At 32.9% G+C, this 12,063-nt stretch overlaps 2 protein-coding genes across 2 annotated transcripts; one reads left to right on the top strand and one right to left on the bottom strand.

The window, feature by feature from the left end:
- The first annotated feature begins 30 nt into the window (after positions 1 to 30).
- Positions 31 to 1,827, top strand: LOC105326281 (nuclear receptor 2C2-associated protein). Its single transcript, XM_011426221.4, has 4 exons — positions 31 to 185; positions 381 to 471; positions 740 to 913; positions 1,629 to 1,827. The coding sequence occupies exons 1-4, from the start codon at positions 148 to 150 to the stop codon at positions 1,746 to 1,748; spliced, it is 423 nt and encodes a 140-aa protein (XP_011424523.3). The 5' UTR covers positions 31 to 147; the 3' UTR covers positions 1,749 to 1,827.
- Positions 1,708 to 10,232, bottom strand: LOC105326280 (centromere protein H). The gene is made up of 9 exons (XM_066088054.1): positions 10,074 to 10,232; positions 9,867 to 9,947; positions 6,803 to 6,848; positions 5,921 to 5,992; positions 5,576 to 5,665; positions 4,918 to 4,981; positions 4,604 to 4,655; positions 4,074 to 4,161; positions 1,708 to 2,227 (listed from the first exon to the last, which is right to left on the bottom strand). Exons 2-9 carry the CDS (start codon positions 9,937 to 9,939, stop codon positions 2,077 to 2,079), a joined length of 636 nt encoding a protein of 211 aa, XP_065944126.1. The 5' UTR covers positions 9,940 to 9,947; positions 10,074 to 10,232; the 3' UTR covers positions 1,708 to 2,076.
- Positions 10,233 to 12,063: the final 1,831 nt, after the last annotated feature.

Genomic DNA, 12,063 nt, shown 5'->3' with positions numbered 1-12,063 from the left:
TTTATATTTTGTTTTGATTTACGCTATTTGATATATTTGAGAAAATGTTATTGAAACTGACGACCGCATTACTATTTATTGATCGAGGTTTCCTGCGTGTTTGAAATTTGTTTACTAACGTTACTGCATCAGGATTCTACGCAGAACATGTCAGGCTGTTTAACTAACAAAGACTCCGGTTTAAGGTATTTCAATTACATTCAAGATTCTAAATTATAGTAATAGTAATTTTAATCTTAAAATTTATGGTATAGACAGTTACAATGCGTCGATAAGATAAAACGTGATTTTTTTTCGAGGAAATTCGGTTTCTCATGTGTATCTTGATTATCTTTGAAAAATTGCCTTCATCCGCAATCAAACTCTAAAATTATTTGCAGAGTGAGTTCAGTACTTAGGAGAGCAATCAAAGAGTTTGGACCAAAACATTTAGTTGATGAGAAAGAAGATACTTGCTGGAATTCAGATCAGGTATTTACATTTACTCTTTGCCATTTTTGTTTTGACACATGACCAAGAGGGGGGGGGGGGGGGGGCAGATGATCATTGTTTTCTCTCCAACCACCTGTTTAACTATTATCAGACTTTAAGTATATGAACACAAACTCCTGCTTACATTCGTTATTTTGAGATAATTTTAAATTGGTGCTAACAGCTTTTTAAAAAAAAAAATTGCATGTCATTACGTGTAACATTGCCCATCGTTTATAATTATGTTATGTCATTTTCAATTACTAAGGGATCTCCACAATGGATTGAGGTCAACTTGGACTCATTGTCTAACATCGAGGAAATTCAAATCCGATTCCAGGGTGGGTTTGCAGGGAAGGACTGCTGTATACAGATGACAGATGAAAATAATGCAAATCATCACATCATGGACTTCTATCCAGAGGATGTCAACTCTTTACAAATATCCTTTTAACAAACCAATAACTATATGTAGAACACTATTTTTCATTGTCAGATTAATTGTTTTACTTTAATTTAAGTTTCACCATATTTACAAAACATGATTTCAATCTAATTAAAATTAGAACTCTCATCCACTCCCACATTTTAATATCAAACAGAATTCCAATAAGGGTCACATCAGAGTGACCTATCAGTTAACCAATGAAGTCACATGTCTCAATTTTTTAAACGAGTGTTTAGAACTTCCCTGCTTTTTTATTGTCATACGGAGAATGACTAAGGTGTTCAATGTGAAAGAAAACAAAAATGATGCAGTCCATAACAACGCAGAAAACATGCATTTAGTAATGCATGCATTATATTTAAATTTTCTTTCATATAATACATAAAGACAGCTGAGGGGAAAGATATCATTCACAAATTTTATCAAATGAAACTAAAACTTAACACAGAGAGGATAGGCTGTATAAGTAAAGCAACGTATTGTAAACTTGGGAGTGGATGGAAGTTGGGAGTGGATGGAAATTGATACGATCTATCAGTATGACATCAATTGATAAAACTTATGTGACGTACAAATATTGCACAAAGTCAAAACATGATAAAAAGTCTCAATAAGCCACATCATTTCATCCAATAGTTAAGACTTAAAGGAATCTTGTGTCAAAAATTAATTGTCATTGTCCAAAATTTACACTCCTTAACAAGGTTACAGCTTCAAACTACCCAAAGTTACATCCCTGAAGATATTTAAAATAATATTTAATAATAGTACAGATTTTTTTGGGAGAATAACAATATATGAATTAAAGGTTCTTGGTGCTCCAATATAAAAAGAAATGTTGTAAATTATATAAAGAACAAATATTGATATTATGATTGCAATAAAATTTTCAGGGTCATACCACAGAACTGTAATGTCTTTGTTATTAATGCCATTTTCGGCATGCCTGCAGTCTACAGATCAATCTGATATTGATTCGCTAATTGCAAAGCGTGAATAAACACTGCTACAAGTAAATGTTTACATTGACATCAAAGGACAACACTGGGATATTCAGATTCATTCTCACAATGTCCTTTAATGAATACTTCCTCAAGCATTCTGGGGGGGGGGGTGTTCTTCTGGAATTTCAACTGTCAGTAATTATTCTGTTGGTTTTATATTTGGAGGACTTCCCCGAGCTTGAGCACCAGTTCTTGGAGCTGCTGGTTCTCAGCCCAGTGAACTCCACTGCCCACGATCAGTCCCTGTAGAATAGCACGTGTGATAGAAATCATCCTCAGCTGCTGGTCCAACTCCTCACACAGACTACAATATAGAATGCAGAACATTGTGGTTAAGTCAATACCAAATTATGGGATTCTACTTAATGAACTGACTTGTTCAGAAGTTTTGAATATATTGACACCACACAGTGACACTAAATTTATTCTGCAACTGAAAGAAGATTTAATTTTCAAAATGAACAATGTAAATTAAAGTACATAAAATATTCAAATAAAAAGAGTCAATTTGGCTGCTATGGTCACACAAGTTTATACACTTTATTTTGCTTTATAGTACTGTCCAAATTTTTGAAAGGTATAGTTGTCAAACCCTTAGCCTTTTTTAGTTTTAAAACGTTATCCTCACCTTCAAAGTATACTCTGTAATCTAGACATTATTTTTATTGAAACGCTAAAAACATTTTGTTTTGTTACTCCTGCATTAACACAGCAATTGCCAAGATAGATACAATCAATAATCCATAATAGCTGCCTCAGAGATATTGGGGGATATTCTGGCCAGCAAAAATCACAATAAAAATCTATACAAAACAAGATATCTGTGAGCCAATGCTCACTAGTGATACCCCCGCTCTGATGTGAATATGCAAAATAAGCAAAGTCGACATTTAACAGAAAGCTGGCATCCGATTGGTACAGAAATATATCCCACTATATGGCATGCCTAAACAAATAGTGTGTTAAAATTTCAAGCATCTGCGATAAATAGCTGCTGAGAAATCTTTGAGAAAAATTTGTTTGAAAATTTTGGCTAAAATAAACAAAGTACTCATTTAACAGGAAGTTGACGTCCGATTGGTACAAAAATATATCCTTCAATATGGCATGCCAAAACAAAGAGTGTGTTAAAATTTCAAGCATCTGCGATAAATAGTTGCTGAGAAATCTTTGACGGAAATTTGTTTGAAAATTTTGGCTAAAAATAAACAAAGTACTCATTAAACAGGAAGTTGACGTCCGATTGGTACAAAAATATAATCCACGATATGGCATGCCTATACAAATACTGTGTAAAAATTTCAAGCATCTGCGATAAATAGTTGCTGAGAAATCTTTGACGGAAATTTGTTTGAAAATTTTGGTAAAAAAAATAAGCAATGTCATCATTTAACAGGAAGTTGACGTCCGAATGGTACAAAAATATATCCCACGATATGGCATGCCTTAACAAACACTGTGTAAAAATTTCAAGCATCTGCGATAAATAGTTGCTGAGATAAATGCGACAAAATTTTTTGTTACGGACAGACACACAAGGGTAAAACAGTATACCCCCTCTCCTTCGGAGCGGGGGTATAATAATAAAAACATCAGATAATGGGACATTACTAAGAAAATACAGATAGAGATGGATTGATCATGTCGGAAGAAAGCCTAAAAACAATAACACAAGAGTGGCACTAAGATGGACCCCAGCAGGAAAAAGGAGAAAAGACTGACCAAGAACAACATAAAGGCAAACTAATGAAAAGGAACTCAGACATGAACCTTACCTGGGGAGAGGTGTAAAAGAGGGACAAGAATAGAAAAGAATGAAAATCCCTTGTCCTTAACCAGCCCGTGCCTTTGGGTGCAACAAGGACTAGGTCAGAAGGTATATGTAGGCAGCATATTTCCAAGATAATGAAATACATGTACATGTAAATTCATAGAAAAAGTGTAAATTTGTGCAACTATTTCTAACAGTGCGCTGGAGACTAAAATACCTCAACATGTGACCTGCAGCAGAAATATTGAATTGATTAAAAGGTAAATGACTGTGTTACTTATTCCCAATCAATAACTCATATTTCTATCCAGGACTGAAAGTATGCAGGCTTAATTAAACAATCTGCAGAATTTCATTTTGGAATTTCAATATACTCTACCTCTGAGTTTCTTGATCATTGATCTTTTTTGTATTTTCTTGCTTCTCTTTTAATTCTTTGAGCAATTGTCTGTTTTCTACCAATATATCTGGGGGAAAAAGTCCAATTTATTAATATAAATAAAACACTTAATTTTTGCTTAAAAACATTAATTTCTGAAATAAGATGATTTTTATGACATTTTTTTTACTACATTGTAATTTTCAGGCTTCCAATTTTTACATTTGAGCAAGTCAGAATTTCTGTTTACTTGCCCTTAGGGCAAGTGGATTGAAAAATTAATGTCTATCCTGGGTTACATTTCTCTTTCAACCTCATGCAAACAACTTTACAGAACAGATAAGACAATCCTTTATCAATAGATACATTTGTATTTTGCCTACAATGTGTGGACACAAACCACACCAAACTATAAAATGTCAACTCTTCTATAGAGTAATGTGTGAAAATTTAAAGATATTAAAACTAAGTCTTGATAAAACAAAGTGAATGAATTAAAAGCCTCTCTAAATTAAAATTTAAAATCTAACCTCTGTTTTCTTTCTTCACATGGTCAAGTTCTTCTTGATATTTTGTGCAATCCTGAAGAATTAACAACAAATCCTCTTTAATACATTCATTTAAAAACTCAAAAATTTTACTTTAAATCAAACTTACACAAACTGCTATGTAAATTTTCACTGAGTTTGACAATTTTATTTATAAATTTTTGTACCAGCTCAAAAATAATTGGCTTTCACCCTCACCTTATCAAAAACAATCATGTCTCCAACCAAATGCATCTTTACTTACACAAAGACTTGGTGCTTTAACCACCAAAATCTGAACTTGACAATCAACAAACCTTAAGAGTTCTCATGATATCGGACACAAGTGTGCACTGTCTCTCCAACAAGTTTTCCAGATACCTGTCAACAAAAACATCAGTGAAAGACTATATGCATCTCCAGCAGACTTTAGAACCACATCAACGCAACAGGCTATGTACACCATGTTTCATATTATTAACATATGTACACTGCTAAAATACATTCAGCAACTATTATTCACACTGCCACAAAAAACAAAGCATTTATTTATCAGGCCAGCTTTAAAAATCTTTTAAAAATATTTTAAAATATTTTTTTTATGTGTTCAATTTTTGTAAAATCTGAAAACAGATCAATTAAAGAAAATCGTACTCAGACCCAGTACTTTGTGTCAGACAATCAGCAGAGGGCAAACATTTTTTAAAAAGTGGCTTAAGTCAACAAATCTGCTATCCCAGATACATTAAGTAAAATACATGTACAAATGTATAGGGAAAATATATTGGAAAAAGATATTAAGTAATACTTACTATAAAGATTTGGTCTGACAGAACGTTACCGAAAAAGGAAATAACTACCAGTAGTTGTAGGTAAAATTGATTTGTTACCCATTTTATTGACTTATATATGGAAATAAAATTAATCATCCTCAAGAACAAAACATTGAATATCCGCCAATTATAACGAACTTACGCCTGTTCTGGTGTATGGAATAGAACATCCCCTCCCCCTCTTTCTGGTTGATTGAACAGCTCTGATATAATGGCCTCACTCCTTTCCAGTCTATTAATTTAAAAATCAAATTACCAATATTATTAAGTTTCATGAATATGAATCAACTTCTGACAAATGAGTCTTTTTCATACATATCAGTAAAGTATACAAAGCTATGACAATGTTAACTACCGAGCCGTGTGTCTCTTACAGGAAAGATGTGAGAAGAATTTTATACAAACTGTAACTTTTCATCAAAATTAGAAATTACAACACTTATGGTAAAAAGATCATGCTAAAACTCTGTCTTGTTAAACTACTTGCCTCTTTCTGACCAGGTTTACTCTTTCCTTGTACATGGTCTGCTCAAACAAATCATCAAGTCCATGGGAAACTCTGGATATAATAAAAATATATTATTACACATAAAAATTTTCAGAGATAAACAAAAACAGAGGCCCAGGTGCCACGTCGCTCACCTTAGCCTCAACAGCTAGAACTCAGATCAATCAGCTTTATAGTATAAAATATAAAAATTTATCTTGACAATGAGATAAAGTATTTTTATGTTTTTCAACAATTTCTTATGTTAATCACTAACTTAATCATAGAGCCCTTTTTGTTGTTTCAGCTTTAGGGAGCAAGATTTTCAAAGATTTTTATGTAAAAATTTAATCATTGTAGCCTCACCCTACTGTCATGATCATGATTTTAGCAAATTTGAATCAATGCTACCTGAGGATGCTTCTACACTAGTTTTCAACTTTTCTAGCCAAATGATTATTGAAAAGATTTTTTTTATCCAATTTAAAAATGTGGCCCAACCCTAGCCCTGGGAATCATGATTTGAACAACATCTAAACTCACAACCTGAAGATGCTTCCACAAAAGTTTCAGCTTTTCTGGCAAAATGATTTTGGGAAAATTCTTTTAAAATGCCAATTGAATAAATCAATACGATAGTTTAAAATTATCTCCTGCTGAAAGAGGGCAAGGCCCTTCATTTTTGCAAACATGAATCCCATTTATACAGTACCTAGGATGTTTAGTGCCAAGTTAGGTTAAAATGGGTCCTGTGGTTCTGGATAAGAAGTTGAAAATGTGAAAAGTTTACAGAGACTCTAAGAAAAGCTCATTTGAGCTTTCAGCTAAGGTAAGTTAAAAATAACAGGGAGAATGAGTTTGAGTTATTACGGTAAATCTTACTTGTCTTTTAAATCTTTCTTGGAAATCTCCCCCAACTCCACAGAGCCTAAAATAATTAGAAATATAAATGTCCACACATTTCATTCTATTTAAAAATTTCCAAATACCATATATATTTTATATTGGTACAAAAGACTTTGTTCCATTTTTTTTTCAATCAAATGTTGTGGTGGTCACAATAGAGAGAGAGCTTGCATCACCTGTGCACACTACTTCATTTTATTGGCTAACACTCAGACAGTGCACATATTATTCTGACCTATGACATAGTACACAATATCGATTATACAAGACAAATGGGTATGAACAGTTCCCAGAACACATATATCATAAACATTGGGTTTGAAAAACAATACATGTATTTCCTTCTTTCTGTGTGCATACATGTCTTAGCCGTAGTTGTGTCAGAATCCCTAATTATGATTTATCCTGGCTGAGACGTTATGCGCCTCAATGTTTTGCTCTTATATCAGCCTGAAATATCTCATATTAGTTTAACAGTTTTCTTTGATTGCTGCCAATCTAAAACATGTTTATTTATTTTTCACAGCTAAAGAAGGCATGCATAATAGTTCTTTGTGCACATATTCATGAACTTTACCAGTATATCATTTACAATTTTGATACCAATTTGTACCTACATGTATATATTAGAGCACATGTTTAGGAGTGAAACATTACAACAAAAGCCATCTCAGTGTGTAATAGAATAGGAGCCAACCATCTCAAAGTAGTGAAACATCATTTGTTCACACTACAGTATGTAAAATGTCATGAACATAATACTGAGTGAATATCATGGTTAAAAAGTTGACCATTCATTGATTTGCTACTAGACACTGATATTTGAAAGTCAAAGACTCCCTCACTGGTATCGCCAGGGCTGCGTTGAAGATTATCACAGCTAGCCTAGCCACTAGGTCAGGCCAAAAAAAAAATATATTCCTGTCACCTGACCAAAAAAATTTGGGTAGGTAGGTAGGTAGGAAAAAAAATTTATTTTTAAAAAAAAATTTATTTTTGAAAACTTGGAGGTGTGTAATAATGAGACAGAAGTATATTTACAGTGTACGGTATGTTAATGATGACTTCAAATTTCCAAAGATCTTTGTATTATTGATGCATGTTATGTATAGAAAACAATAGGCAAAGAAAAAAATTGATTTTTTTTAAAATTATAAATAAAAACTAATATTATTTGCAAAATTTAATCTACATGTATATGGATGTATTTATCCTTTTCTGGATAAATATTTCTGTATTGTATTTTAATGTCAATATTAATTAAACCAGTCTCTGTACATCTGTGTATTATGGGTATTAGTCCAACCCTTTGACCCACTTACTACCGTACGTTATGTAGAAGATCTGTTTAAAGTTTCGCGCAGCGTTTCATTTGTATTGTGACGTCATATTTTTGCTTGGTTGACGCCATGGCGTGATAGTTTCAACTGCAGATATTCAGCGAAAATTGTTGAAAATATCTCGTTTGATGCGTAAAAATAATGTTATATTGTGGAATAAGCATATACCGGTATGTCTCGAAGTATAAGCTATATTTGGGCTCGGGTCGAAAATGTGAAGAGGGTTCAGCAAGCCTAGCCCTCTGTCACGTTTTCTTAACCTGCCTAAATATAGCTTAATTCGTATATTTCAAGACAGTACCCATGTATTTTATATCAATGACCCTTAATATGTGATGTTATATATTTTTTTATTACTTAAATATGTCTGAATGTTTTAATAATACTATATAGATCACCTTTTCAGCCTTTGTCAAATAAAAAAAAGCCATTATCTGACGAATCTGGGAAATTGGGCATACAAAAATCAACTTTGATAAGACCCCTGGAACAAACCAGGAGGTAAAAGGTTTTTTTTATTTGACCATTTGATGCCTTTTAGCAATAACTTTAATATGTAGAACAGAAAAAGAAATCCCTAGGGCAGAAGTTTTGAAAAAATGTAAAAAATATGCAAAATTGAAACATTTCAAGCAAAATCCCATAGGGTCCTATGTTACAGATTAACAAACTTTGAGATGACCCCCTAAACAAACGGTGTGGTAAATGTCTTATTTTTTAATCTTAAAATAATTATTATATCAGTAGAAATTCATGTAAAAAGTTTCATCAAAAAATCTAGAGCAGAACAAATTAGACCCGGCCTCGTTAATTCTCAAGACAATGAAGAAAAGCGTTTTATGATAATTTTAACATTTATTGCAAAGTTATTAGCCAATAATAGGTTATTAACTAACTGTTATATCATGATTTAAAGTAATAAAGATCTTTTTTGTAATTTCCAATGCACAGTATGTTGTTGCATCACCCATATTTATATCCCCTGAAGATAAGAGAGTCGCAAGTTATTAACCACAAGATTGATTTATGCTATAAAAATGTCTGTAGATTATTTTGCTATTATTCTTTTGCCATTGAGGTTAATTTACACCATTGTGAACTCAGAAGACTGGGCACCTTCACTTCTCTTTCTGAGGAAATTCTGGGCCAGGCGATGTTACCGATCACCACACAATGATCACAAAAAAACTTTTAGGGTTGGAGGGTAAAAGATAGGGTTGGTCGGGCGACAGGAGACAGGAATAATTTTTTTTGGCCTCATTGATAGGTCTATTCAACAGACAGCTAGGTATGCTGCTAGGTCTCCTGCTTTGAAGTTGGAAATATTCGACTAAAGACTTATTACATTGACATAATTTGTTATTTCAAGCACAAATATAAATTCATAATTCAAATTCATAATTATAAGACAAAATCGTAACTAAGGTATCCATCAAAAATTAGATGCATAGCATAAAATATTCGGGCTATGAATATATATGTAGTGGCACTAGTGGCTAGGTAAACCATTCAACAGGAGAGCTGCTACACATGAACCCCGATCTTGAATGCAGCCCTGCTGTTCAACAGTAATTTGCTTAAATCATATATAAATAAAAGTCTTTGCAATGAACAAGTGATAATTGATCAGACTTGATCAAAATAAAATGGTGAAGATAGTTGAAAGAATCAAATTTCAATTTATAACAGCTAGCTGCTACCTGCATTGATCTGAATTTGTTGGTTTTCTATTTCTTCTTGTATCCAAATCTCTTCATCTGCAGCCGATGCCATGACTTGGCGATGGAAAATGTAAACAATTATATTTAAAAACAATTTATGATCTAAAACACGTGATTTCTAACTTTCCACATACACATTTGCTTTTGTCAGTTTATGAGTTTGCCTCTGCCATTTGAAAACTCACCCAAATGCCTTAAGGGTCAGGAACAATAAAAATATCTGATTCCTTTCAGGAAAAAAATAAGCTAGATATTGCCAACCGCTACTCAATTCATATAATGTAAACAGGCTTTCTCTGACTGCATTTAGAAAAGTTGACGTCTACGCGGTGATGTTTACATTTTTATTTCCCGCCACAGGTAAGGATATTTCCTGTCTCTAAAACCATATCGTACAACCCACAGAATTCCGGAAAGTGAAAATCTCTCTCTCTCTCTCTCTCTCTCTCTCTCTCTCTCTCTCTCTCTCTCTCTCTCTCTCTCTCTCTCTGTTTTTATTTTTTTTTGGGGGGGGGGTGTCAATATGTTTTAGTTGACCCCCCCCCCACTTTCAAAAACAATGAGCACTACGTGCCTGTCGTGACAATCTTTTTTAAATTAAATATATGAAAACAATTTTTTCTTTACATATATAATTGGCTAAAGTGTGTTTATATGTAGTCATATGTACGTCTGTCTAAGTTGCTTGAGAGTATCTTATTCATAGACAAGCATCAACAAAATATTGATAAACCAGCTTGCATTGAAAACCAATTATAATTATAACATATACATACCCTTTTTCAAACCTATTTTTAAAGTATGATATCATTTCAATAATAGACATCACAAAAATGTTTACTGCACAGTATTAATTTTAATACCACCAGGAGTTGCAGTCTCTGTCACAACTTACCGTAACATTCTACTCCAGACATTTTTGTGGGTTTTTTTTTTACTAAAGCAACGATAGTTTCCTACAGTTTCAACTTTCATATATAGAATGAAAGGATATTCGTAGAATAAAATAACCATCTGAATATATTAATAATATTATCATGGAATGTACTCGTATAAAACACCCCCAATCAATGTAACAACGGGCATGGGTTTCAATTGGGTAACCCCGCCACTATTTCAGAGCGCGTGAAAGCACCCAGTGACTTTCATTTTTTTTAAATATACACGTACTTAGACAAGACTATCCTGCAGACAGGACGAGGCTAGCGCATCGGAGAAAAAATGTCGTCTTATCATCCAAAAATATGGTATATGAACAACTGATATATAATATAGGTCGTGTATTTTCAAATGACTTAACTTGATAGTGTATATACAATAACATCCGATATTATAAGCTACACCCATGAAAATAATTAATCACTAAAAAAGATTGTACAAGTTCTTTTTAAAAAAAAATACATTATCAGATTATGTCTGAAATTAAATGACGAAAAATTTAAAGGCTGTAGAATTTAGAAAATTCGTATACAATTACATAACATAAATGAAATAAAAACTGTTAAATTCCGTCATAAAAATGAAATTCATGAGTTTGTGTATTACTCCTTTGTCCGCCATTATATCAGAAATTAAGATTCATATGTACAAAGGATTTTATCGTGTATGTAGCCTGTTTTTATCTTGCTTATCATGGTAATCCTGGCAATATTATATCATTAATGTCACACAGAAGATTGTATTATTCGCTGTCAACATGATTAGAGAAAGTATGGCTTAGTTTTAGTTCAATGACAATCAACATATTTGACGAGTTGAAGACCAGACACGGGGGTAACCAGATGCACACGAGACCACAGTTGTACATGTACTGGTAGACCTTTACTGGGCCATCTAGTAGTATCTATATTATACTGATCATCTAGTAGTATCTATTACGTTTTATTTTGCACACCATGAGCTTTTATGTTCAGATACGAACTCGTGTACAAACATTTTTTTACCGAGATAGCATCTGATTAAGGTTGAATGTCCCTCTGATAAGAGAGATAACTTCTGTAGAAAATAATATCATCTTGTTTTTGTTAACTCACAATCATTAGGGCATGTTACAAAAAGGGAGGTGGTGATGGGTCCCACATTATGTTGGAAGGCGATACCTTATTTAAATTCAAATATAGATAAAGAAAATTTGAACGGAACGAACTGAACCCAAGGATTCTTTTGAAGCAGGGAG

Source organism: Magallana gigas, chromosome 6, assembly GCF_963853765.1.
Source record: "Magallana gigas chromosome 6, xbMagGiga1.1, whole genome shotgun sequence".
In the NCBI taxonomy this organism is placed as follows: domain Eukaryota; kingdom Metazoa; phylum Mollusca; class Bivalvia; order Ostreida; family Ostreidae; genus Magallana; species Magallana gigas.
Note: the sequence above shows the minus strand (reverse complement) of the source record. Positions and strands in the feature narration are given on the sequence as shown.

What these genes read in the sequence shown, in the direction of transcription:
- LOC105326280 (XM_066088054.1), bottom strand. Translation starts at nt 9,939, where the DNA reads ATGGCATCGGCTGCAGATGAAGAGATTTGGATACAAGAAGAAATAGAA. An exon ending in GTAAACCTGGTCAGAAAGAG is followed by an intron (nt 5,666 to 5,920) that starts GCAAGTAGTTTA and finishes TTAAATTAATAG; the next exon opens with ACTGGAAAGGAGTGAGGCCA. An exon ending in TTCCATACACCAGAACAGGC is followed by an intron (nt 4,982 to 5,575) that starts GTAAGTTCGTTA and finishes TTTTGTTGACAG; the next exon opens with GTATCTGGAAAACTTGTTGG.
- LOC105326281 (XM_011426221.4), top strand. Translation starts at nt 148, where the DNA reads ATGTCAGGCTGTTTAACTAACAAAGACTCCGGTTTAAG. An exon ending in AACAAAGACTCCGGTTTAAG is followed by an intron (nt 186 to 380) that starts GTATTTCAATTA and finishes AATTATTTGCAG; the next exon opens with AGTGAGTTCAGTACTTAGGA. An exon ending in AGGATGTCAACTCTTTACAA is followed by an intron (nt 914 to 1,628) that starts ATATCCTTTTAA and finishes TAACAAGGTTAC; the next exon opens with AGCTTCAAACTACCCAAAGT.